The sequence below is a fragment of the Python bivittatus genome, unplaced genomic scaffold, assembly GCF_059951505.1.
Source record: "Python bivittatus isolate LINGU-HERP-01145 unplaced genomic scaffold, Pbiv_v1 ctg000570_np1212, whole genome shotgun sequence".
NCBI lineage: Eukaryota > Metazoa > Chordata > Lepidosauria > Squamata > Pythonidae > Python > Python bivittatus.
Window position 1 is genome coordinate 8321626 of NW_028277097.1, and position 26991 is coordinate 8348616.

Genomic DNA, 26991 nt, shown 5'->3' on the forward strand with positions numbered 1-26991 from the left:
GTGGCACACCAGGCACTGTAGAACCAGAGTATCTACAGATGATTCTGATATACAGGTAGTCCTTGTTTAGTGACTGCAATTGGCTTTGGTGACAGAGAGAGATACTGTGAAGATCGCTGACTGCTGCTGTCTCATTGTTAGCCCTTCAAGGTAGTCCAGACAAGAAGCACAACCAGGAGCACGAGCACTATCTTTATTGTAAGGTTACAGAATCTTGCAAAACTGAAAAGTATTTCTCCCCTCTTCTATTTTCAGTCTCCGGAAAACTAGGGAGGGTCCCTTCTCAGCTGCTTCCCATGTTTTTCCCCCACTTGTGGACTGAGCTGCCTCTTATCAGACTGTTGCTTAGGCTGCGGCTCTTCCTGCTGTCTCCCAAAAGTATTCCCACATACCATCACATTCATTGAAATAAAGTTCTCTCAGACAGTGTCCTGTACCTGACCCACTTTTTTCCTTTTTTTTCCTCCCCTTGCAGGGTGGAAAGATTGCTTAAGCAAGCTCTGTTTTTGAGCTGCTTTTCTCCTCAACGCTTCCCTAAAAAGTGCTAACTGCAAGTTAACAAGCTCAGCCCTGTGACCTTAATTAGTTGATTAGAACCCTCCAGCACTCCCAGATGCTGCCTGAAACTGAACAATCAGCTTTACACTGAAGGCTTTTGTTGTCCTAAATGTGCACTGGTTGGAAAATGAATTTTTATTACCATTTATTACCATCATATTGGCAAACTGTTGCTATCCGAGGCAGTTGCTAAACAAGGACTGCCTGTAATTCCTGTGCAAGGGAAGTATCAAATGCAGGTGCAGGAACACAGAACCCCCTGAGCAACTCATCTGTTAATCTTACATAAATTATAAATACATTCATTGAAACTGGTACATATTGCTAAGTCCTGTTTGGGATTTGCAAGCTATTTTTCTACACAGTTATCATGTAGGCACAAATCGCCAGGCTCAAACTATCCTAATATAATTCGGACACATTATATGGAGATCTAGCTCTCTGGAGAAAGCTGTAATGTTGGAAAAGGTGGAAGGAAAGAGAAGAAAAGGAAAACCAGCAGCAAAGTGGATGAATTCAGTTACAGTGGCAATGAATGCATTATTGGAAGACCTGAAGGACCCGGTTAGGGACAGACTGTCATGGAGAAAATCTATCTATGTGGTTGCTAACAGCTGACACCAACTTGACAGCACATAATCATAATAAATTTCAAGACTAGATTAATAAATGCAGTTAAATCACATATAGAGTTCAAGGGTGAAGCTACTTAAGAGTTTATTAAACAAAGAAAAAAGCATCCATCAAGGACATTCTAGACAAGTACAGAAAGCCTGCATAAGACTTACAGCTGTGTCATCAAAGAGGTTGAGTAAAGAAATAAGAAAGGCTCGTCGGTGTTGCCGGTTCCCTCGGATCATGGAGTAAAGATGTGAGCACAAAGCGCTGCTAGATTCATCCTGCCTAAAGCCCCTCACAGGATCTTTTGGGCAGGTATTGATTGCCTGCTGTACTTGGTAAGACATCTTCATACCCGCCACTGCTTTCATCTGAAATTGAACAAAACGTATAATGCCTACGTATCTCTTTAAGACAATCTGAACCGAGTTACTGCCAAACAACCCCCCTCCCCCATCCTAAATGACCCCTGCGTCTCAGCCCTTCAGGTTCCATATCCTCATCTCCCCAAGCCTCATTCTGATTCTTGCTGTGCCTATTCCAACTGCTTATAATTTTTTCTTGTGTGACAAGAGCACACCAAGTTTGTCTGTTTATAGAAACTCGTATGTTGAAAATAACTTGAACACAGTTGGGCTTGTAGAGAAAAATGCAACTATACTTTGCACCTCTCAATCTTGAGAGGATGAGCAATTCCATATAGTGAAATCTTACGTCCAATATTGACAGACTACATTCTGAAGAATCCCAAAGCTGACAAGGCCATAAACAATGGATCTGTAACATTTCTCAGAGAGGACAGCTGGCTCACCATGTTTAACTTATGCAGGTCTGATTTAAATTCACCTTCCTTCTAAAGCAGGTATATCCTTGCTTCTAAAGAAATAATATTTCTTTTTCATGCCATGGTTTTTGTTTTCAGGAAGCAATATGCCAAAATTCCACATGCAAACTTTAGTAAAAAAAAAAAACCACAACCCATGTGTGCTTATTTTTTTATGTGTTAATGGAAACATATTTCCAATTCAATTTTTCCAGCTGCAGAAACTGAATTACGATACCCTTTTTATTGTGAAAATAACCTACTGAACATTTTATGCTTCCTCTGATTCTCTGTATTTTTATATAAATGGAAAAAGACAGAAATGATAATTTATTAAGATAAATGGATGCCAACATACATGAATAAATCCAGCATATTTTTTGTCTATTTCCACCAGCTGTTGGTCTGCTTTGTTCCTCATAGAAGGCTCTGGATCTGTGCCCATTGCTATTAAATATGGTACACACTGCAAAAGAGACAAAAACATCATTGAAAGAATTCCATGTTTCTGTTTGTTTCCTTTTCCTCTGTTTTCTTCACAACTGAAAAGTATAAACATTATCTCTCTCATATATAAATTGCTCAAACACATTCTTCTCCCATCTACAATCTAAAAGGACGAGACAGAATAGTTTCCTCCTGTAAGTAGCAGATGATTCTATTATATATATGTCAGATAATCCCCACCCTATCACTTCAAAAAATGGGGAAAAACTTCATATATCCTCTGGGCAAATATGGTAAATGACTTTCTAAAGAGTTCAGCCATAAACCAAAGGAACAGCCACTCATAACCAAAATATGGTGTATGATCCCATCCGTTAAGATGCAACATTGTGTATGAATCAGGTTACTGTGGCTTGGTGAACAAACTGGTTAAAAGGTCTTGGCTTAGCATTTTGTGTGAATCATGCCCATATGTTAAGGTAAGGAAGAAAGAACCCTGCACTACCTTACATTGCTTGTGCCTTTTGCTGTTCTGCACATATTGCTACCTTTCTGCCCACCTTGCCATTCTTTATGGAGTTTACTGTCTCTCACTTTTAATCATGCTCCACCAGTACTACGACCCCACTTCTCATCTCTTTGTGTCACTGCTTATAGTTACAATTTTTTCATTATCACATGAACACCAGGGATAACCACTGTCCTACAGTAAATAAAGTTGCTGTTTGAGCCATTTGGCCTCATTTCAATGTTAAATTCAGTCCAGCATGACAGAAGTGTATCAGCTGGCTATGATCTCTTATGAGTGTTCTCTTTACACTAAAGAAATGTTGAATGCAGAAGCCATATATTCCACAGAAAATTTGAAAACACTGGAAAATCAATACCTGGGCTACTCAACCTATAATTATTACAATTATTTGGATCGTAAATGAGGTACAAAGTTCAAGGTATGAAAAAAGTACATTCTTCTGCTGCTTCTGCCAAAATCAACACTATGTCATCTAAAGAAATCCACTTTTATCATGTTTGTGAATTACAGAAGTAATTGTAAAAATGCTACTTATTGGATACCTAAAACCAACTGACAGTTAGAATGAAGAATCTTGTCTTCCTAGTAAAATGTCAATCTTCAATGCATTTTACTGAACATGTGAATATTAATTAGAATCGCCAAATCTATTAGAGTTTAAAGATTACACTACAAACAGAAGGCAGAATTACACATCTATGCAAACCTGTTATCATTAAAGTTATTAATATACTTTTATGATAAGTATCTACTATATTATTAGGCACCTTGGAAATGCTTATCATATTGAAAAGCAGAAAAAAAGAATTTGATTATTAAAAATATTGGGCATGTACCCATGCCTACAAGCCTAGCTTCTCCAATCAGGGTCTGCCCATCTTTGTGATCAGCCCAGGAAGTGATTCTAAAGGGTTGGAATCAGAAGTGGCTTTTTTCTGTGGTAGCCTGGTAACTCTAAAATACTCAACCCCTAAAGTCTACACCTCACATTAAGAATTCAGGAGAAGTATAAAGACTCTCCTATTTGAAGAGGTTTTGGGAACCCAAGGTACCCATCACATTATGCTTCTAAAAGATGTTTGTTGTTTTAAATCGATTGTTTTACATTATATTTATATGAGCTGTCTGGAATTTGTGAAATCAGATTGGATATAATATAAACAAACCAAATAAACTACCTAAGTAAAATAAATACATAAAGAAATGTTAAGAATTTTTGCTGACCATCCAAAAAACGTCCACACCCAAAGTATAAAAATATAATTACAACAGATTCCTGTGCTTTCTTATAAGTAAGCTCCAATTAACTACATGTATTTATTCCCAGTCAAAACTTTACAGAATTGCCAACTTAATTATGCAATTACATACCTGAACTGGATGGATAAGACCCTGGTTTAATGTGAGTGCAATAACATTGAGCGCAAAGTGACGAACACTGGACTGTGTGTGAAAGAATGCTTCAAGGACTTGTTTGAGATACAGCTGCATGATGGAGCTGCTCATCCCTGAGGAAATATCACCCATTTCTTTCAGATCTTCTTGCTTTGCTACCTTTTTCCCTATGAAAAACAGAAAACAAGATGTTTTATCAGAATATCCATTTGTATACATTATATAAATGTTGAATGCATGTTTTGCATTCAATGTTTCCAATATTTTATAGTATAAAATGTTTTTATGCTATATAGCATATAATTCAGTATGGGCTACCTGAAGTAGTATCTGCAGGGTTTTTTTTTCCTCTTTGTACTTTACTGAATCAGATATACATCAAAAGTAAGAAAAATATATTAAAAATGACATGAAAAAATGAGAGGAGAGAAAACACAAATAAACCTTTACAGAAACTTGGGAAAACTAATATATAGATGCATACATAATACAAATACAAAAATTCTAAACATCCATATTTAATAGTTCTACCCAGAAAGACATTTCAAGGACAAAGATCATCAAATGCATCCAATGTAGGGGCGTCCACCCCCTCTTTGGATAACTGGTTCCCCTGTTGAGCTGTTCTTACTATTAGGAAGATCAGCATCCAATCAGAAGCTGCCTCCCTTTAACTTACATTCATTATTCTTGCCCTTTGGAAAAAAATAAAATTCTTCATCCTTTCAACTATTTAAGAAGTGCTATCTTATTTTCTGAAGGTCCTTCACAGGATTTACTATATAGTCCCCAGATTACTTTCCTTGCTGTTTTTTGAACTTGCTCCAATTTGTCTAGATCCTTTTTAAAGCATGATGCCTAAAAGTATACACAGTACTTGAAGTATAAACTGACCAACACAGAAAATGGAATCACTTTCTGTGATTTAAAGATCAGACCAGTGCAATTTCCTAGACTTAAATATTGTTGATTCAAAGAATAATTTACTTAATTTCCAATGTTTTGAAATAGTCACATCTGGAGCTGACAAGAAACAAACAAACAAAATAATTAAATGTATATTACCATCAAAAACGGAAAATATGTACCAAGTTGTTTACAATCTAGAAACATGCTCATTAATAGGATGTAATTTTAGAGGGTAGAGTGCCATCTGCGAACTATTTGGAATCAACAGAAACAGAAGTGCATAACTCCTTCCTGATCAGTTTCTGACCCACATATTTTATATGCCTTTATTTAATAGAGTGTTAGCCAAACCTCTTGATCAGTGTAACATACAATATTACACCTGAAATTAACAATGTAAGAACCTCTGGGGAAACCTCATCCATTTAAGATATAGTTCAGATCCAGACTTAATACTCATATATAAAAAGAGTAGCAGAAACCCACTAAAATGAACTTGGAAACTTTTCTGGGTGTAAGAAAAGCATTATCATACACAGTCATACATCCCATTTCTGTTATTGTTTACAACAGAGATTGGAGAAAGATAGAGTGCCACCTAGTTGAAGCCCAGCTTCTGAAGCAAGATGGAGTCACCCACACTAAGATACCATTCTCCATTAACTGACAAACTACTTGAAGATCTTAAGTCCCCAATCCAGACATGCAAAAGAAGAAAATAGCAGAATGGGCTGTACCATTTCAGACAACAGATTGAATAAACTGCATTATTTAAGGCTGCATGTAAGGATCAACACTTTTAATTTGCCTCATATTAAAAAAGCACACACATACCCTAAAAAACCTGTCTTCTAAGGGGAAGCTCGTGGTCACTTCCCAAGATCTGTCACAGCAATAGGAAGCAAGGAAAAAAAGGTATCAGGTGTGGGTATGTGTCCAGGGAAGAAGAGTAGACTGTATGACTACACAGATAACTGTTTGAAGAAGCACAGTCACATGTTAAGCAAAATAGGTCTTGTAGTGTCCTTAGATATAACCGCATACCAAATAAGAATAATACCGAAGTTACTTTGGCTTGACTTTTTTCTCTATATATCACCAATATGAGTAAGAAGCTTACGTAACAAGAACAAGGCAGATGCATCACAGCAATGCCAAGGAGATGCACCTGATTGGGATTTTGGTCCCCATAACTATTTATGTGATCTGGAAAAAGAGGTCATGTACTAAACATAGAAGACAATACTCTGATATGCTTCCAAAAAGAATTTTGGGAGGATAGTATCTTGATTCAAATAAAGGAAATAATGAGTTTCCATAAATGTAACATCTGACTGAAAAGTAGCTCCATTAGTGTCAAATCCAATATGACAGAACAACCAAGGAGCAAAGTAAACATAAGAAGACCACCAAAAGCTTATTTGAGTATTAGAAATATAATGCAACCTTGGCAAAATGTTCCAGTTGTTTTGGCATCCAGTCAAAAGAATAAAAAATGCTGATTACTAGCAGAATTATCAAATCAGTTCCCTTTAATTGATAAGCAGTTGGTTTTCTATGCAATGTTAATAATCTTCAAAATTTCCAGCAGAAGAGTCAGAAGAATCATATTTGCTAAGCCTAAGAATCTGAGTATCAAAATGATGTTTGATCATGGTGCCAAGATTTTGTGCTCAGGTGACAGGCAGAAGAATACAGTTCTACCCCAGTTGAGAACTTGAACAAAGGTTCACATAGCCACCAACTGTTATTAGGATGCAGTCTGCACTGTCCCAGTAAAGTTTTGACATTACATAAATAACAAGGAATTGTAGGGAAACATAAAGGACCTCTGACCATGTTGGGAACCTCTTTCAGTCAAACTGCCTCTGATTCTGCCCAGCTATGTAAATGGTCCTCTGGTAACTTTTCCTGAAAGCAAAAGACATCCTTTCGTGTTACTACCTAATAGGAGGCAAGATACTTGATGATTACAAGTGTACAGCACAGATTTTTAAGGAGGAGCCCATATAAGTTTGGGGAAATAATTCCTGGTTATCCAAGAAAAAGTCCCACTACTATAGAAGAAATGTGTATGTTTATTGTTACCTACCATGCCTTCCAACATGGTATTACCACAGGGAAAAAGAAAAAAGAGGGAAAAAAACAGCCCATTGTTAGTGGAAATGATTGATGGAGCACCACTTGAACACCACTGGAATTGAAAAAATCACCATCGGCATTGACAAAATCACCATCAGTCAACTGCAAAAGGCGGCTTGACTTGGAACAGTTTATATCCTGCAACGATACCTTTATCATCATCAAACAACATCTGCCTATCCCAGGTCCATGGGAAGGACTCGATAGATGGATAAAAATGCCAAATCCAGTCTAAACATCTGGCTGACTATGCAACCAACCATAAATATGCCCCAGTGAGGCACTACCTTGATGTGGTTGTGGGGCTTGTGTGCTCTAAAGAGGATGAGAGCTGGCCAGAGGTTCAACCATATTGAACAGGTCTCATCAGAGAAGCCAGACAAAGAGTGTCTCTCCCATAAACAATATGGTGAGACGTAATTTACAGAAACCTATACCTGATCAGTCATTGCCCAGGTCAACACGGACCATGCTAGGTGTACTAGTTCCTGGACATCTGGTGACAAGTGGGCTTCCTGACTCTTGGCTGAGCAACCAGGGCCAGCAGCTGCAGGTCTACTGGAAGAAAAGTTGTTTACCCATTGCAAATATACAAAGACTGAAAACAAAGAAATAACGATCTGCTATTACAAATTAAGTCCAACGAGAAGAGGATATCTGAAAAGCACAACTTCCAGAATCAGAAGCAACAGAACAGAAGTTAGCAGATCAATGTTGATTTATAATACAAAATAAAGTATTCACAGAAGTAGAATTGGAAGAATTGCAAAAGTATACCCAGGGCAAAGAAACTGAAGCCTTGCCAGAAGTAGCTCAGACTACAGAGGCAAACCCGGGGGAGTCGGCAGTAGAGGAAGTCAGCATAGCTGTTGAATTGTTTTCATTCCCAAACCAGGCACCCTCTCCTCTACCTTCTCCTCAGAAAGAACAAAACTAACTAAAAAACAAGAGGAACTGAAACAAAGAATAACTGAGCATCTAGAACAAAATAAGGTTGCCTGCATTGAAGCTTGTTACAAAGAAACAGCTAGCACAAGTATTAAAGGATGCCAATACTGTAATATCAAATATAAGCAACAGCTCATAGTAAGAAACAAACTAACTAATGTACTGCATGGCTGCAGTTATAACTGAATACTGTGGATGAAAAATCAACAAGCAAGAAAAAAAGCCAAACAATGCACCACCAAAATGGAAGATCAGGTTGGAAAATAAGATCAGCATGCTAAGATCAGATGCAAGCAACCTAGAACAGAAAAGAAGCTGAAGAACAAGAAGATCAAAGAATACCTGATCAAGAACTATCACCTAGAAACAAAGAAGATCAAAGAAGCACTGGAAATAATAAAGCAACAAATAACAGCCATAGCCAAAAAGATCAGCAGATACAAAGCTCGAATTGCACACTATAGGCAGAATGTCCAATTTCAGTCAAATCAAAAATGTTTCTACCTATCCCTCAATGGACAGACTGCAATGAACCAGTCAACACCTGATAAAGAAGAAACAGTGCAATTCTGGGCGCAGCTATGGGACAACCCAAAGAAATACAACAAGAATGCAGCTTGGTTAAAGGAGGTGGATAAGAATAAAAAAGAAGCTGAAATGAAAGAACCTGTAATAACAGCAGAAACGGTGGAGAAAAGGGCAAGGAAGATCAAAAATTGGTCAGCACTAAGTGAAGATGAACTGCATGGTTTTTGGTTGAAACATCTGACTGGTCTGCACCCACTCATTGCCAAGCAGTTTAACAACATACTGCAAGGAGGTGAAATTGAAGATTGGTTAACATCTGGCAAAACCTACCTGATAATGAAACATACAACAAAAGGACCAACACCAGGCAACTACAAGTCAATTACCTGATGTTACCCCTTACTAACAACTTTCAAATTGCCAACTGGTGTGGTAGCTGATGGTAGTAACAACATCTAGTTAAAAACAAGCTCTTTCCATCTGAGCAGAAAGGAATCCCCCAAACAGCAGAGGAACAAAAGATCAACTCCTAACTGACAAGATGATTTTGGAAAACTGCAAGAGAAGGATGACTAACTGGAATGTAGCTTGGATTGATTACAAAAAGGCATTTGACTCCCTGCCACATGATTGGATAATCAAGTACCTAGAAATAACAAGAGCCAGTAGAAATATCAGAAGCTTTGTGCAAAGATCAATGGATCAAGACACCGTTGCTGGTCAATAGTGATAGACGGAGAGAAGTTAATATCAAGAGAGGAATCTTTCAAGGACATTCACTATCACCATACTGTTTGTCATTACATTGATTCCTCTGTCAATAATACTGAACAAGTCAGGCCATGGCTATCAAACATCAAAAACAACTGCCAGGCTATCCCATCTCCTTTACATGGACGATCTGAAGCTCTATGGAAAAACACCATCTGAAATAAAATCGCTGTTCAACACTGACCAAATATACAGCCAAGATACTACAGTAGAGTTTGGACTGGACACATGTGGTACCCTTACCATCAACAGGGGAAAAATAGTCAAAACTGAAGGAATCAAGATGCCCTATACAAATAACATCAAGAATCTGGATGAAGAGATCACTACAAATACCTGGGCATCCTTCAGGCTGACAACATCAAGCACACTGAAATCAAGAAGAAGATTAGTAATCAATACATCATGAAAGTGAAGAAGATCTTAAAGTCCAAACTCAGTGGAGGAAATACCATCAAGGCAATTAACACCTGGGCAATTCCAGTCATTAGATACACAACTGGAATAGTGGACTGGACTCAAGCTGAACTAGAAGTCCTGGATTGGAAGACCAGAAAAATAATGACAATGAATCATTGTCCTTCATCCACACAATGATGTTGACAGACTCTACTTACCAAGGAGCATAGGTGGGTATGGAATGTTGCAAGTATACCAGACAGTTGAAGAAGAAAAAAGGGCATTGGAAGAATATCTGAAGGACAGTGAAGAAGACACACTGAAGCTAGTACACCATGAAGGCCTATAAGAAAGGCCAAATTAATAAAAGAAAAGAGACATGGCAAAGCAAAGTATTACATGGCCAATACACAAAAAAAAACTAGCAGGCAAAGCAGATAACAACAAGATATGGCAATGGCTAAGAGCAAGAAAGTTGAAGGAAGAGACAGAGGGGTTAATTCTGGCTGCATAAGACCAAGCTTTAAGAACAAATCCATACAAAGCCAGAATTGAGAAGACAGCAACAAACAGCAAATGCCGCCTCTGCAAAGAAGCTGAAGAAACACTGGACCACCTAGTTAGCTGCTACAAGAAGATCGCACAGACTGACTACAAACAACGGCATGACAAAGTAGGAACAATGGTGCATTGGAATATCTGCAAGAAATACCAGTTGCCTGCAAGCAAGAACTGATGGGACCACAAAACAGACAAAGTAATAGAAAATGAAGAAGCTAAAGTGCTCTGGAACTTTACAATTCAGACAGACAAGCACCTGCCACATAACACCCCAGATTTAACAACTGTTGATAAGAAAGGCAAAAAAGTCTGAATAGTTTTTGTTGCAATACCTGGAGACAGCAGAGCAGAAGAGACAGAACTGGAGAAAATCACAAAATACAAAGACCTGCAAACAGAAACAGAACGACTATGGCAAAAGAAAGCAAAGGTAGTACCAATAGTAATAGGTGCCTTGGGTGCCATCCCAAAACATCTGGAGCACCACTTGAACACCACTGGAATTGACAAAATCACCATCAGCACTGACAAAATCACCATCAGTCAACTGCAAACGGCAGCTTTACTTGGAACTGCTTATATCCTGCGACAACAACAACAACAACATCTGCCTATCCCGATCCTTGGGAAGGACTCAATAAGTGGATAAAAATGTCAATCTAGTCTAAACATCTGGCTGACTGTATGACCAAGAATAATAACAACAAATTTATATGCTGTCCAACTCCCAGCAACTCTATCAACAGGCATTCTAAAAAGAAAAATTCTGTATCTTTGCCATGATTTTCCCACATTATGATTTCTCTAAGACTACACTTGATTTCCTAGCAATTCTGATGGCAACTTTTTAGGGTAGAGGTTTACCAATATGTCACCTGCAGATGGGCCATGGATGGGCCACACACACCAACAGGACTGTTGAAAATGCTACTCATTCCTTTAGGTCCTTGGAAAATCTTCTAATCTGGTTTATCTCAAAGGGCTGACAGAGCCCATGAAGTCCTCCAAATTGTGTACCAGTCCCAAAGGGGAAAGCGCAACCCTGTTTTGGACTAAACATGGAACATTTCCGGTCCCATGTGGTCCAACTATCAATAGCCACTTGGTCTTGTCAAGGGTGAGCTTGAGTCTGTTTCTCCCCATCCAGTCCCCTCAGCCTCCAGACACTGACAAAACAATATCACCTGGTTAATCAGGAATCAAGAAATACAACTGAGTATCATCAGCATACTGGTGGTACCCAATGCAAACCGATGGATGATCTTAGCCAATGTTCTCCTGTAGATGCTGAACAGGAAGTGCAAGAGTAGTGAACCCTGCAACACCCCCCACATAGGAGTCTCAAGCTTCATCTCTCCCCCACTGCCAACACCAACTGCAATTAGACACAGAAAAAAGGGAACCACCAGAATTCTGTGCCCCGCACTCCTAGTTCCTGCAGGTTGTCCAGAAATGTGTAACGATTGATGGTATCGAAAGCTACTGAGAGATCAAAGAGTGATCTTTGCACTCATCAACAAGTGCAATCAATGCTGTCTCAGTACTATGTCTCAACCTGAAACCTGACTGAAGGGGGGTCTAGATAATCAGTTTTATCCAGAGCCCTCTGAAGCTGCAGTCTGACTACATTCTCAAAAATCTTCCCTAAAAGGAAGAGGTTGGAGCTAGCACTAGTCAAACATCTCCAAATATTTTTTAAGTTGAAGCAAAAATGTCCAAGAGAGGGTGTATCTCAGGTGTACACCACTTAAAATAGCAATCAAGATTACAGATGATGCAGGTACCACCTACATCAGGTACCAGGTGTCACAACTGGTCATCAAAGACAAATATCTATAAAATGTATGTCTACGTAGATAGTGGAACTGTAGGAATTTCCACCATAAACTCTTTCAAATTCATCAGGAAATTTTCTGAACCATTAGAACAACAAGATTTAAGAGCAACAAGTATAGCAATTGACTGTAAAATAGCAACCAAGTCAGACATCATTTTGGGAAAATAGTGATCAATCTAAAATTTCACTTTCAGAAGAAAACCTGATCATCAATCAAAATGAACAAAGCAAGGAGTGATAAAGAGAGCGAACTGCAAATCCTGCCTCTCTGGTTACAAAGTCTTAGTTAAAGAAATAATAATCACAGTCAAAACTGAGGTAGTTAATAGTACTGTTCAATATAAGTGCCAGTTCTGATAAAAATAATCTTTCAGTGTTTAATCCTTTTGTAGTTCTTCCAATCTAATAGTTGAAGACCAGCTTACTATAGGATTCTGTGGCAAAGAGTTTAGGGAATAGCATCCAGATAATGAGATGACCTATTGGTCTACAGGGACTGCTAGATGTGTTCAGTCTCAAAACCAAAATTGAAAACGGAACTTATGGTGATCTGGAATTCTAAAATGGACAGGTATGTAGCTGATATGGAGGCACAAGATTTTCTACTCATGCATTTGAATCAACCAACATAAAATAAGAGCTTTGTTTCAATGGATAAAACTGAGACAAATTCAAATGGCTCACTTGCAGAATGTGCTCCTGGAGATTAAAGAACTGTTCCATTGGGCATGCAGTTAACAAGAACAATATCCTACCAACTGTCCTTCTTCCCTAAGTCACCAAAACCATTGTCAGTTGAGAATGGTATACTCCCACAGCTAGAGTACTTATGGAAAGTATATTGGAAAAATAAAAACTGATAATTGGAAAACAGGAAATAAAGAGAGGAAAAGAAGAAGTAATATAGTAAATAAATGACAGAATATATCCCAGCACTCTTCAGTGATAGCAAACATGAAGAATGTTCCCTATAAGGTTGCTGCTGAAAGTTTTAGAAAGGAACTGAACAGGAAGAGTAGCAGTTCTTCCCCTTAGAGCATACACACTAGGAGGGGAGAGTGGGCTTCTGCCAAACTTTCATAGCTCTGGATCACTGTGAATAAAGCTCAACATAGGTGAAGAATCTAGATGGGTGGCCAACCGAAAGGTCACTAAGATTACATTTTATTTGTCTCACTCTTTACATGAGAGCCATTTGAACATTGAATCGTGGTATTTAATATTAGTTTGATGGTACATAATCAATTACATTTAAAATATTTATCTAATGCAATTGTATTTATTACTCACATTCTCTGTCTGCCTGCTGCATACGTGTATCTTCCTCTTGGAGGTATGTCTGGAGATTTTTCAACACCTGGATTTTTAAATTTACTGAGCAGTTTTTATCAGAGAGGATGTTGTTATATAACGTCTTCACCTCTTGTTCAAACATTAGACTTGGGTGTTGTATGAAGGCAAATCCTGAGGAAAATAAGAAAATGCAACTTAATAAATCTTGTTACTGAGTTGACTTTTTAACATTCTGAGTGTTTAAAAATAAAAATAAAGCAAATTAATAACCCATATTCATGCTTAAGCACTTAATTTCAATTTCCTTTTGAAAATAAACCAATCATAATAGAGCAATGTTTTATCATTTCCAGTGACTTCCAATCTAGACTCAAAAGGCTGGTTTTCAAATTTATAACCTTAAATAAGTAACTTGGATCACTTTATCTGAATGAATTCTTTTTCTCACATATACCCATCCAGACATTGAAAATCTCTGAGATCTTTTCCTAGGTGCTTTTAATAAGAGAGATGGTAGATGGCTAACAGAGAAAGATCACTGTCATGGTGGCACTGCAGCTATGGAATGCTCTTCCTAACATACACTTGGTGGTCTTTTCAACACTAAATTAAGGCCTTTTAAGACTTATTTCAAATATATTTGAATTTATTTAGTAATGTTGCTTAAATATTATACTGATTTTACTTTCTACCACTGGAAGCTTTGTTTTCCTGTATTTTATTGCTCACTTATTTATACAAACATTTTAATATTATCCTGCTTCAAATAACTCATTTGTTAACAAATTTGCATTGTTTAAAAAGTAACAGAAATAAGAATATCAAACCATGAAAAACATAAGCATAATAATAAGTTACAAGAGCAGCCCAGATTCACTGTTAGTGCAAATACCCATTGGACTATTGTAGTGTTAAGGGTTTTGCAAAAGGCAAACAAATTCAGGGCTTCCTATACCTTATGACAAGATATTCTATAATCGGGTGGATGCCACCAAGAAGGCCCCAAGTCCTCTTGCCTCATATGGGATTAGGATCCACAGCAGCCTTTTTGGGAGTGAACATGTTGTTTAGATTATTCTTGTCAGAAGAGATAATGTTGTAGGTGCATGGGTGCCAAGCTTTGTAGGGCTTTAAAATAAAAACCAGTATATTCAATTGGGCCTGTAATCTTTCTGGTAGGAAATGCAGCAACCTCAGCATAAGTGCAATGCTACTAAACACATTCCTGTTGCTAGTCAGGCCACTGCATTTTGAAACAGTTGTGGTTTCCAAATGGTATTCAAGGACATCCCCATGTAAAGTGCATAGTGCTTAAGTATGGGGCAATGGTTTGAATCACTGTTGCAAGGGTATCCTCATCCAAAAAACTCCTCAAATGATGCACCAGCAGAAGCTCATCTGGCTACAGCTACCATATGCTGAGCATGTCCAGGAGAACCATCAAGTCACAGACCTGATTACAGGTTGAGTGTAATCCAACTTAGTGATTGGGATCAAACCAATCTGATCACAGCAACTATATCTGCATGGATTTAATCTTCCTTTGACCCATCCAGTTCTCATAGCCTGCAGACAATTGGATGAGAACTTCCACAGCATCCCTGATGTACAGTTGAGTATCATCAATATACTGATGTTACCTCAACCCAAACTGGATAACCTTTCAAGCAGTTTCATGTAGATTTTGAATAGTATAGGAAAATACTGTATCACCCACATTGGAGGAGCCAGGAGGTCAAATGCTCTTTTTCCAATGCACACCAAATGGAACTGACCACTCTGGAAGGAGTAGAAGCACCAAAAACAATATTTTCTGCTCCTAATCCTCAGACAGTCCAGAAGAATACAATGGTTGATAATATCAAATGCCTTTGAGAGATCTAATATGATCAGGAGAGAGTATATTCCCTCCAACTAACAAACTTCACGACTAATGCTTTTTCCATCCCAGGATAGTCTGGATAATCTGTTTCCTCTAGGATCCTCTGTAGCTGAAGGATCCCACTATCTTCTCCAAAATCTTCCCCAGAAAGGGAAGACTGGAGATCAGGTCAAAGTGTTTAATATGGCTGGACAGAGAATACTGCATTCAGGGAGGACCCCACTACCTATTTCAAGGTATATGATAACTCTCTTCCTTCAAAGAGGCATCCACCACCTCCAGAATACAGCTGCACATACCATGTCCAACCACAGATTCAGGTAGGGCATGGATCTGGCCCACAGGTGGCATAGCTCATGTTATGGAGAACTCTACTTCCTTGATCTCTGCCAACTCAAAACAATCTCAAATGATCTGTAAGACTGCCTATTTGGTGTATAATCTGAACAAATGTGAACAATTTTATCTATGAAGAATCTCACAAAAATATCACAAAACAGTTAGATCTTCTTCCACCTCTTTATCAAAAGGATATGGGTAAACCTAAACAAGGCCACTGGATGTGAATCTGCAGATGCAATAAGAGCAGACAAGTAGAAACAATTTGCTACTCTTATTGCCATGGTATAGTACCAAACATGGGCATGCAATTGCATTTAGTCAATTTCACTCTTTATGTTTTCCACCCAGGACTACTCTGGCCATCTCTTGAGCCACTTCATTTCCCAGAGCTCTTTAGAAAATCAAGGAGTCCTCCAGGACCTACGTTAAAGCAGAAACCACTCGGTGCCAATTTTGTCTAACATGCTAATCCCTATAGAATTCCACATAAATACCAGGTCTAATATGTTACTGCTTGTGTGCATTAGGCCACAAATAACCTGAAACAAGCCTATGGTCATTATAGAGGCCATTAAATCATGAGCCCATCTGGAATTCACACCCAAGACATGCAAATTTAAGTTACTCAGCAATAAAATCCTCAGTGATTTCAACACCAGTGCCATTATGAAGTCCAATGCTCAAGAAGGCAGTCACATGCAGAGCAGCTTCTCTAGTCACAGTTAAGGTCTCACCATAACTTACTGCCACAACCCCACCCCAACTGCAACACTGTGGCTATGATGAAACCTGGTGAATAAATCTTGGACATGGCAACTTCCCCATCCTCACCCAATCAGGCTTCTGTGAAGTAAGACAAGTCCACACACAAACTCATCATGAATAATGTTGTCTTACTGAATACAGATCTGGCAGTAACAAACTATACCAAGATCACCCAGACACAGAAGAAAGGTTGGGCCAGAAGTGGAGACCAGCATAAGTGCAGGCCATCTTTTTCTTATAAAGATCGACCCAGTACTTCCTGCCATACCTGCAACTACCCACAACTGTTCATTTACATTTTACAGTTACTGCAAAATGCACAAATAACCAATTATTAATATGTTTTAAAATACAGAGCTATACAATATACAATTACAAAGTTGCATCAAAAGCACACAACTAGATATACAAAAATGGATGCTAGCACATTTGCATGATCTTTCCTTTTATGAATACAGCCCACTTGCTACAGAGCGTCGCAATAATCCAAACATACTATATTAATAAATTACCTTGGAAATTTTATTGAAACAGCAGTCATTCTATAATGATCATAAGCAGCTACTCATATACATAGTAAAATAAGTATTTCTGATGTAAAATCTTACCTAGACCAATAATGGCTTTTGTCTGTACCTCCTCATCTGAGTGCTTGGTAAAATACATTAACAATTCAAGTACTTTATCCTTTATGTTAACCTGGTTAAAGGGGGAAAAGGTACAATAATTAAAAAGTAAGTCCAGGAATGTTTCATTTCCTTTTCAAAACTTTTATTAATATCTAAACACAGAAGATGTGATGGATGGCAATAGCGCAGCAGGTTCTCAGGAAGGAGGGAACACATTCCAGGAAGTGGGGCAAGACAAGAGACAGCACAGTCTGGAGCAGGAGCGTGGGAAGAGGAAGAAATTTAGGATAACCACTCCATAAAATCTCCCAAGGTATATCCACTAAGTTAGAGTAGTACAGATTTAGTCTGGCAAGATTCTATCTATATGATGTACGCAATAAAAGAACTGAACTTGGCTGGACTGTTTCCCTGTTATTCTTGGGCTGGGCCTGACAAACTAGTTTTTTTTTGTCATATCAGAGATTTCAGTCCATCCAAATCTATTTTTAAACATTATATTACCTTGCTGTTGCCTTTAAAATCTTCTTGATCAAAATCAAAATGCCGGCATAGTGCTCCAACAGTGAAAAGGGATCTTAGGAGTGCTGGTTTATTTGCTGTAAGTATAGTGCTATTTGGATCTTCTTGATGTTGACTTTTTAGTTTTGAAAGTGCACCTAAATAACAAAACTTGTCTTAAAATGCTATTTCTTCCCATAAACATTGAATGCACTTTTAAAATAATGTTTATACAGAATTCTGAATATTTAACTCACCATAGTATCTATTAAAACAAGCCCATACAAATTTATAATTCTGTGTGACCTTGTTAACGACAGCTCCAAGACAGCTAACACAGTGCTGCACTACCTAGAAACAAAGCAGAAAATTTTACTGCTAAGTAGTAGTTAATGGAGAAATCAATGTTCTGCTCTTATTTTATAGACTTACTAAAACCTCAAAGCTATCATAAAAATGGTATGTTATTTATTTTAAATTGTTTCTATAACCTCTTATTCTATTAGTTAATTAACATTCAAAGTAGTCCACAAATAGTGGGACTTCCAGGGAAGAAATGGTGAACTAAAGATGGCTCCTCTGAGAACAGAGTTGACGACCATGGTGGAATGAAGAGCAAGTGGACTGGCTCTTTGGGATTCCTCTCCAGACAGGAGAGGACTTGGGATCGCTCACAAGTGCTCCAAGACCGTGGTCTCCAGCAGGTTTAGAGCTCTGGGAGATGAGGGAATGCCATCTTTGCCCAAACCACAGTCAGCACCTTTAAGGACACAGGGTTCACATACTTCCTTTTCTAATCACTTTTGGAACTGGTTATTAACTGCTTTTCAGCTATTAGGAACCTATGAAATGACACGTTTTACTGCACCCAGTGAGTTTCCTTCAATCCTTAGCAAGAGAAGTTTTAAATACAAGTTTAAGAACTTTAAAAAATTCTTCTTTTGGAATAAAAGCAAAAAGGTGATTAGAACATTGATTTTGGAAAGTTACAAATGGACTAAGGGTCTAGATGGATTTGAAGTAAGATTTTGAAATTAATTATAAAAATTATAAGAATCCTTCCCATGGGAAAATGCTGTTGTTTTGAATTTTTTTAAAAAAAAGATAGGATGGGACTTTGAAGGTTGGACACTAGAAGGAAGCAGAAGGAATTAAAGATTACAATTAAAGGAGAAAAACACTTAAATTTGACTTACTAGTACAGAATGGAGCTTTAACATTGTTTTAACATTGGACATATTGAAGGATATCTGTGAACAGTGGACCCAGAAAAGAGTGTCTGCCATTATAGATAGACTGTGTTTGGAAAATATTATGGAAGAGGAGAAATTTTACCGGACAGGACTGAGACTGATTTGAAAGTGGATTTTAAAATGACGGCCTATGGGAATGATGCAGAAGGAGATGCTACATTGGATATACAAATGAAACTGGCTGATGTCTTAATAATTAAAAAAGATATACAAATAATAAACCAAAGAATGACTTGGATAACTTTCTTATATTGGATCTACAAAAGAGACTTGTTAAAGTTTTGAAGAGTTTTGTGACAGGGACAGAGAAAAAATGAAAAGAAATTAAGTTCTAGGACATTATTTGAGGGTATTAAGGATCAAGATTGTTAAAAGTAAAGGGAAGGAATATAAAGTTGGTTTCTTTGATCAAGGTTAAAGTAGATATGTCATTATCTCTGGTAACCCTTAATGGACTTTTGCTGATTAGGACTGAACAATGACATTTTAAGGATTTGCTTATAAATAAGAAATGGGATATGGGAAGAAGAGATAAATTTGTTGTATTTTAAGAGAAGGTGTATACTAAAATTGTATATACTTGTTGTGATGAAGGGGAAAGTCATTTCTTTATATATTTCTTTTCTTTTTCTTTACTATATTCTTACTATTTATTTATATTTACTATATTCTTGTTAGACTGAAGAAGCTGCTTGGACAAGTAGCAAAACATCTCTAACCAAAAGAAAAGAAGCCCAGTTGCCATGACTCAACCTCCAGACAATTCCACCTGGATGACTGAGAATCTTCATAAACATATATTCTTATTTTTTCTTTCTTTTCTATTTTTCTACTTTTTTCTTTTCTGCACTTTCTATTTTTTCTTATTCTTTTTTTAGTTTGTATTAGTTTTTATCTTTGTAACTATAATGTTTAATAAAATTGCTATAAAAAACAAAGTAGTCCATAAATAGTAAAAATAATAAAATGCATTAACAAATGCAATTCATATCTATAAAATCAACATGACTACAATTTCATTGTTCTCTTTCAAATATAGCATTTTGTACTACAATAAAACAAGATGATTTTTAAAGTAGAAATTAAACCTTACTGTCATGCCATATTTGATTATAAGCTTCATGAGATCTTCTTCTATCGTAGCAAGGAAAGTCTCACTTGGATGTTCCATCAGTGGCACTACCAATTCTAAGATTTTTGCAACATTGCAGATCACCATGAAGTCATTTTGATTCTACAGAAAATATTGTATTTAATTAATTATATTTACTGTGATCCTATTACTAGATCATAAAAAGCTCAAGTTCAACAATAAAATAAAGCATGTATGCTACTGAATGATATGGTACCATGGAACAGCAAATGAGCAGTTACAACTTTGTGTTCATGGACTAGTACCATATTTAGTAAGTAATTCTCCTTACTCAAGTGGTACTTGAGAAAATCTGGTGAGGGCTGGCAGATCAATACAGCTGATCATTTTGAACTGTTTCTATCCTACTTTTGGATCATTTTAATGATGAAAAATGGGATAGAAATGTTAGAATGAAGTAAATATTGCCCTTACGCAAATAAAAAATAAAAACATAGAACCACAGAGTTTGAAATGGCCATTAAGTCCAACCCCTGCTCAGCGCAAGAATCCAAATGAAAACTGTCCCAGCAAAAACCCATATAGTTTCTGCTTGAACACCTCCAATGAAGGGAAGCCCACCACTCTCTGGGTAATTGGTTCTATTGTCAAACTGTTCTTATTGTCAGAAAATATTTCAAAAGAAGTCAGTTAACAAATGAATTTAAAAACTAAAACAGTAAATATAATAAATGTTGAAAGAAAGCTCCTCCCATGAGTCTAATAAGAAGCAATATTAAACCATAGCAACAGACATGAGAAAAAATAAACAGTAATAAGGACAACTTCAGAAGTGGGCAACTAAATATTGATTCTCAAAACCCACTTTGCTGCTTTCTGCCTACACTTTAATCTTAACTTCAAGCTTAAAAAGAAACCATAAACAGAAACAATCTGAAATGTGTGAATACTTACACTGCATTTAGTGGTAAGATATGGTTGCATGGTCATAGCATGTTTGACCATTAACTGAGGCCTGATTTTGCTGAATAAAAATAAAGTGGTTATGCAAGCTACCAAGCGACTTGAATTCACACCTTTGTTGTCAGAATCTGGAAAAGAAATATTATTTACATAAGCCCACACAAATATTCATCTATCAATCAGTCATTAACCTAAATGGCCAGCAGAAACAACAAGTCTTTCAAGTGAAGATGCTTATAGTGGCCTGATTATGTGTAGCATCACATTGTACTACAAAAATAAAAAACAAAATGGTTCCTGACTGAAAAAGCATTGGGTACCTATATAGTTCTTTTATCCTTTCATGTGCTTCTTAAGCCACTGTTTATGATATCTTGGATGACTGGGCCAAAACCTGATTCCAGCCTTAAAGCCAATATTATTATCACAGTTTTCAGATATATTTCAGTCTTAAGACCAATATTATCACCATGACAATATTTTAAATAAATAAATAAATCATATACCAATAGAAAATGCTATATTCAATGAACCAATATTATTTTTCCAATATAAATTAATCAAACAGTGCAGATTTTAATAGCTATACATTCTCATTTTAATTACGGCCCTTTGTATTATAATAATGTGAGCTCATCTGAACAGACCTCACTTTGAATGATCAACTCCCCTCACACTTCTCTTCAGTATGACTCCAAGGAATCAAAAAGATAATTGATGTTTAACATAACAGTTCCTTTCAACTTTGTGTGCTAAGTGACTGACCTCCTACTTTCTTGGATGACTGGCAATCATGTGATCTAGTTTTTCACACTATATTCTATTCCTGAAAGTTGAATGAGATTTGGCCTTGGTAAAATGTGATAGCCTTGCACTGCAATACTGAAAAATTCTCCAACTACTCCTTTCCTTGTCTGTCTACCCATAAATAAAGGATAGCCACTGCATGTTATTAAGAATGTGGTCTTAAGATACTGTCACACATGACACCAGAAAAACTAATATTCCATTTTCTAACATGGGAGGTATTCAAGGTAGGATATGTTAATATAATGTATGACTGTACCATGGAAGAGGAATGCTACAATGAAAAACACACTGGGAAACATAAATGTCAAAAGTATATGGTCTAGTGAATGCACTGGTCAACAAAAAACAAAACTGATGGCTATACTGTCTTCTGCAACTGATGCATTTCTTAATAGAAGTGGCTGCTGCTCTGAGAGAATTGTGCTATTAGAAGATACCAAATAAACTGTGTTTCTCAAACAAGGATGAGGTAAACTATCATGCCATACTGCACTGGGCATTTCCCTTTCTGAAACTGTGATGAAAAGTACGAACAGTTTATTTAAGGAGGCCCACCCTGAAATATATATTGCTCTGCATATGACTTATTGTGCCAAATATGCACAATGGGATATGATTGTATATGAAAAAGGTGATATAATTACCGTATTTTTCCGACAATAAGACGCCCCCATGTACAAGACGACCCCCACTTTTCTAACCCAAAATTAAAAAATCAATATTTTAAAGATAGTGCAGAACACATTTTTATTTAGTAATTAGTTAACATTGACCTGATACACTCGGTGGGAGGAGGTCCAAACCGTCTCTCTGCAGCTCTATTTCCAGGCTCTTTTGCATAACTGATTACATTCAAGCACGAGTGAAACTGCAGATAGATTGTCTCTGCAAACAGCCTTCCTCTGGTCAGCATCAGCTGACGTCAGTTACATCAGGCTCGTGATTGGAGGAAGTCTGCTTGGGAGACAAGCTATTTCACTCGTGATTGGAGGCTAGCAACAGGAGGAAGCCTCTCTGCAGAAACAAAGTATGGGCAGTTTTGCAACTGTGCGATTCTCGGCTGACTTCCTTGAATAAGACGCCCTTCAGTTTTTAGGGTAAGGATTTTAGAAAAAAGTATCGTCTTATAGTCGGAAAAATACGGTAGCTTCTATGACCAAAAAATACAATAAAATAACTTCTAAAACAAAGTGATAACCACCTGCTACAACAGTCCTGATAAGTAAAAAGTTGATTGCTAATAATATTTGCTATGTTATAATCAAAAGAAAGTCTATTTTAAGTTAAATATATAACAAATATACTTAAGTAAGGATGATTCTCCAATTACTGCCTTTCTGGAGAACAACAAACAATAAATACTAGGTCATAGAAATGATTCGTTTTATTTCCAGTTCTAGAGACACAGGAGGGCATTTATAATATCCATGAGAGTATTTATCCCTTCTATCCATTAATGTTAGTGGTAATTTTGCTTTAGTGTTTTTTTTTAAAGAACTAAAACAGTGAGAAATTAGTCACTTAAGTCGTAGAGAAAAACCTTTTCCTGAGGGAAATAGACTTCTATGGAAAAAGTTTTGCCTTTTTTGCAAGTACAGTATTTTTCAACCACATGGAAATATGAGAACTGTTAATTCTTTGCTGTCATCTAGTGGTTTGTAAGAAAGTTGTTTTCTATTTCCACAGGATAAGCAGGAATACAACTCAAGCATTTTTTATAGAAGGCCGGAGTGACCTGAGTGCAGGTCCGTCCAACCAACCAACCAACCAACCAACCAACCATTGAAATAAACCTTAATATCTCTGGAGGGGCTATTCTGCTGGGGGCTTTTAACAAATTAGGTAGGTTTATTGTACACGGGAGTGGCATGGCCAAAAGGCTCTGCCTTTTTCCCTTCATGACCAACTGTGTTGTATCTTTGCAAGTTTTCTCAGAAATGCTTCCCTGATGTTATGAGAAGCAGAGGCAAAGGAAGAGATGGAAAATAACAGGTTTAAAAGAAACAGAGGTAGAGAGACATGAGAAAGCTGTGCAAACAAGAGAAAGGGGAAAATAAGTATCTTTAGGTAAAAACAAGAGGAATCCTGAAGATATTTTGTAACAGAGAAAGGCTATAGGTATTTGCACTGAGGAATTCTCTAGGAAAGGATATCGTTTGTTTGTCTGTTTATTTATAAATCAAACTTGTATGCCGCCGATCTCACTATATAAGTAACTCTAGGCGGCTCACACATAAAAAGCATAAAAACAGTTAAAAACACAAAACAAAGTTAAAAAGACTACAAATGGAGTTAAAAAGCGGAGACAGAATCCTCAGGGTACTAACCACCCCCAGTGTTGGGAGTCCCCATTAGATCCCCAAGTTAAAAAAAGTTAAGTCACATGATACTTCGAATCACATAAAGGAGTTAACCTCTGGCATCAGAGATCAGAAGCTCTCATTTTCATTTTAAATTAGCTCAAGCTTATCTGGATTGTCATATCCAGGCTATAAAAATCAGGATCATAACTAGCTGGAACAGAGTTAGAGCTTTCTGATTCTCTTTGCTGCCAACTAGCAGTTGTCTGAATTTTGCAGCCCAGATACAGTAGCTCTAGTGTTCAAATTTAAAAAGTGAGTGATTATTCTTTGCTATGGTATATGAAACAAATGAACTTCAGAGTTTAGTTTATGAAGTTGGCTTGTTTCCTAAATTGGGGATGGACAAAGAGTGAATGTAGTTAAGGGTCATGGTCTAGGTGTCAGTAAGAGACGTGACTAAATAGAATTGGGATGAGAATGAGTGGTGTAAGGGCAGCCATTACTCTCCACTCCTGCTTCTCGCATACAGAGATATTTATTCCCCTACTCATCCAAAGTCCATTAGACTGTATCAAATTAAACTGCAACAAGTAGCTTCTAATCCAAACTAACTCAGATGATACACACAATATTTCATTAAATGTCAATTTCCAAGTGTGAAACTGCTGTCTTGAATGTGAAACAGGCAGTTTGAAGAAATTTGGAAGGGTTTTGAGCTGAAAACAGGGCTATTCCGTGATGTTTGAACTAGGGCAATATTTTAATTTGCCATCCACTGAATGTTTTGGTGCTTACAAAAAGTTTAAACTTGCAAATAAGTCCCATTAAAACAGAGTAGTACCCTTACTTGAAAGCAAATATGCATTGTTAATTTTTTAGATACAAGTTTTTTAAAAAGAGGGAAAACTTGAGGCTATTAGTTATTTGATATTTTGAACACTCTTGAGATTAGCTTCAAATGCAGATAATAGAAGCAAGACAATAAACTCCATAAAACATATGAACTTTATTTTTAACCAATAAATTCTGAAGTAAAATACACTTTAGCTACTTTCTTCTCTGTGGGAAGATGCTCTCCCATTTCCCAAGCCCAATTCTCATCACACAGAGAAATAATGCATAAAGATAATTCTGCAGCCATTTCCACAATTGTAAACACAAAAAGACTTGGTTTAAACTTGGAAAAATGCTACCAACAAGCAATTTTAATAGTATATGATTAAAATGGTTATAGATGCTTTACCTGCCAAAGATTCTTCATACTTTAGAATATGTTCAACCAAATTGTCCACAAGTTGAGTACAGGCTTTCTTGACAGGCTTGTATGAAGCATCCTCTTCTGATTTTAGCAACTGCAAAATAAACAAATATACTACTTAGGGCTGAATTGAGAATATAGTCTTTTGTAAAGGAATATGAAAGACAGGAATCTAATTGGGCATAACAAATATAGAATACTAATTTGAAATAATAATGGACAACATATCACCCAGAAATACATTTTAAGGAAGACGCTTTACATTAAATTTAAAGGAGGCTTTAATTGGAGGAGGGCTTTTGCACAGCTCTGGGTTGTGCGCCAGTTACGCCCTTTCCTGGATCGGGATGCCCTTTGAACGGTCACTCATGCCCTTGTCATCTCCCAGATAGACTACTGCAATGCGCTCTACATGGGGCTACCCTTGAAGAGTATCTGGAAGCTTCAGCTGGTCCAGAATGCAGCCGCGCAAGCTATTTCTTCAGACCCATATAACACCATTGCTCCGTGAGCTGCATTGGGTATGGGTTGCTTCTGGGTCCAATTCAAGGTGTTGGTTATCACCTTTAAAGACCTACATGGCATGGGGCCAGGCTACCTGAGGGACCGCCTCTCCCCCACGATTTCAACCCGTCCCACCCAATCACAAAGAGAGGGCATGGTCCGGACCCCCTTGGCAAAAGAACTCTGACTAGCGGGGTCCAGAAGGCGGGCCTTCTCTGCTGTAGCCCCCGCCCTTTGGAACATCTTGTCCCCAGAGGTGAGGCAGGCCCCCTCACTCCCGGCCTTTCTGAGGGACTTGAAGACCTGGCTCTGCCATCTGGCCTGGGGTGGGGAGGGAAGTCATCAGATATGGGGTTGGCTAGCCACCTAGAGGCCTGGTGTTGCTTCCATCAGCCTCCTGGATTTTTCCTCTTCCTTTTACTCTGTGTAAATGTGTGTGTGTGTGTTTTTTATAAATTTTAACTATGTATTTATTTATCATTTTAATCTGTTGTAAGCCGCCCAGAGTCCCCCATTGGGGGAAGATGGGCAGGGATAAGTTTGAAGTTTGATAAATAAATAAATAAAATAAAATAAATTGACTTTGGTTTAGATCCTTCAATGTCAGTAAATATTTATCAAGTAGTACATGCTTTTCTAAAAAAATGGGAAATAACTCACATTGCTTGTTATCCATGTGTAGCAACTGCTTCATAGTAAACAAGGGCTATTACAAGCAATAAAGCCATTATAACTATTTATAAGCGCACTGGAATACATCCCTTATTAAAGTATGTAAAGAAAACAAGAGGAACTAAGCTAGTCAAAGTAGCCATTAAGAATTAATAGCAATATTTTTAAAAAGCATTGATAAATAAGAAATATGAAGAAGATGTAAATCAATGAAGCTCTGTGCCAGGCTTTGGAGTTTTAATTAAAAGCCAAAGT

The 26991-nt window shown here is 37.3% G+C and overlaps 1 protein-coding gene across 3 annotated transcripts in view; it reads right to left on the minus strand.

Moving 5' to 3' along the window:
- Positions 1-26991, minus strand: part of NIPBL (NIPBL cohesin loading factor) — a 184207-nt gene that overhangs the window by 5391 nt on the left and 151825 nt on the right. For all 3 annotated transcript variants that reach the window (XM_088153054.1, XM_088153055.1, XM_088153056.1), the window contains exons 33-42: positions 25546-25654; positions 21181-21317; positions 20227-20367; positions 18138-18231; positions 17884-18038; positions 17359-17449; positions 13759-13932; positions 4350-4540; positions 2358-2465; positions 1347-1547 (exon numbers count right to left, since the gene is read on the minus strand). In XM_088153054.1, the coding sequence (XP_088009180.1) occupies positions 1347-1547; positions 2358-2465; positions 4350-4540; positions 13759-13932; positions 17359-17449; positions 17884-18038; positions 18138-18231; positions 20227-20367; positions 21181-21317; positions 25546-25654 (1401 nt within the window). The remainder of the gene's footprint in view (positions 1-1346; positions 1548-2357; positions 2466-4349; positions 4541-13758; positions 13933-17358; positions 17450-17883; positions 18039-18137; positions 18232-20226; positions 20368-21180; positions 21318-25545; positions 25655-26991) is intronic.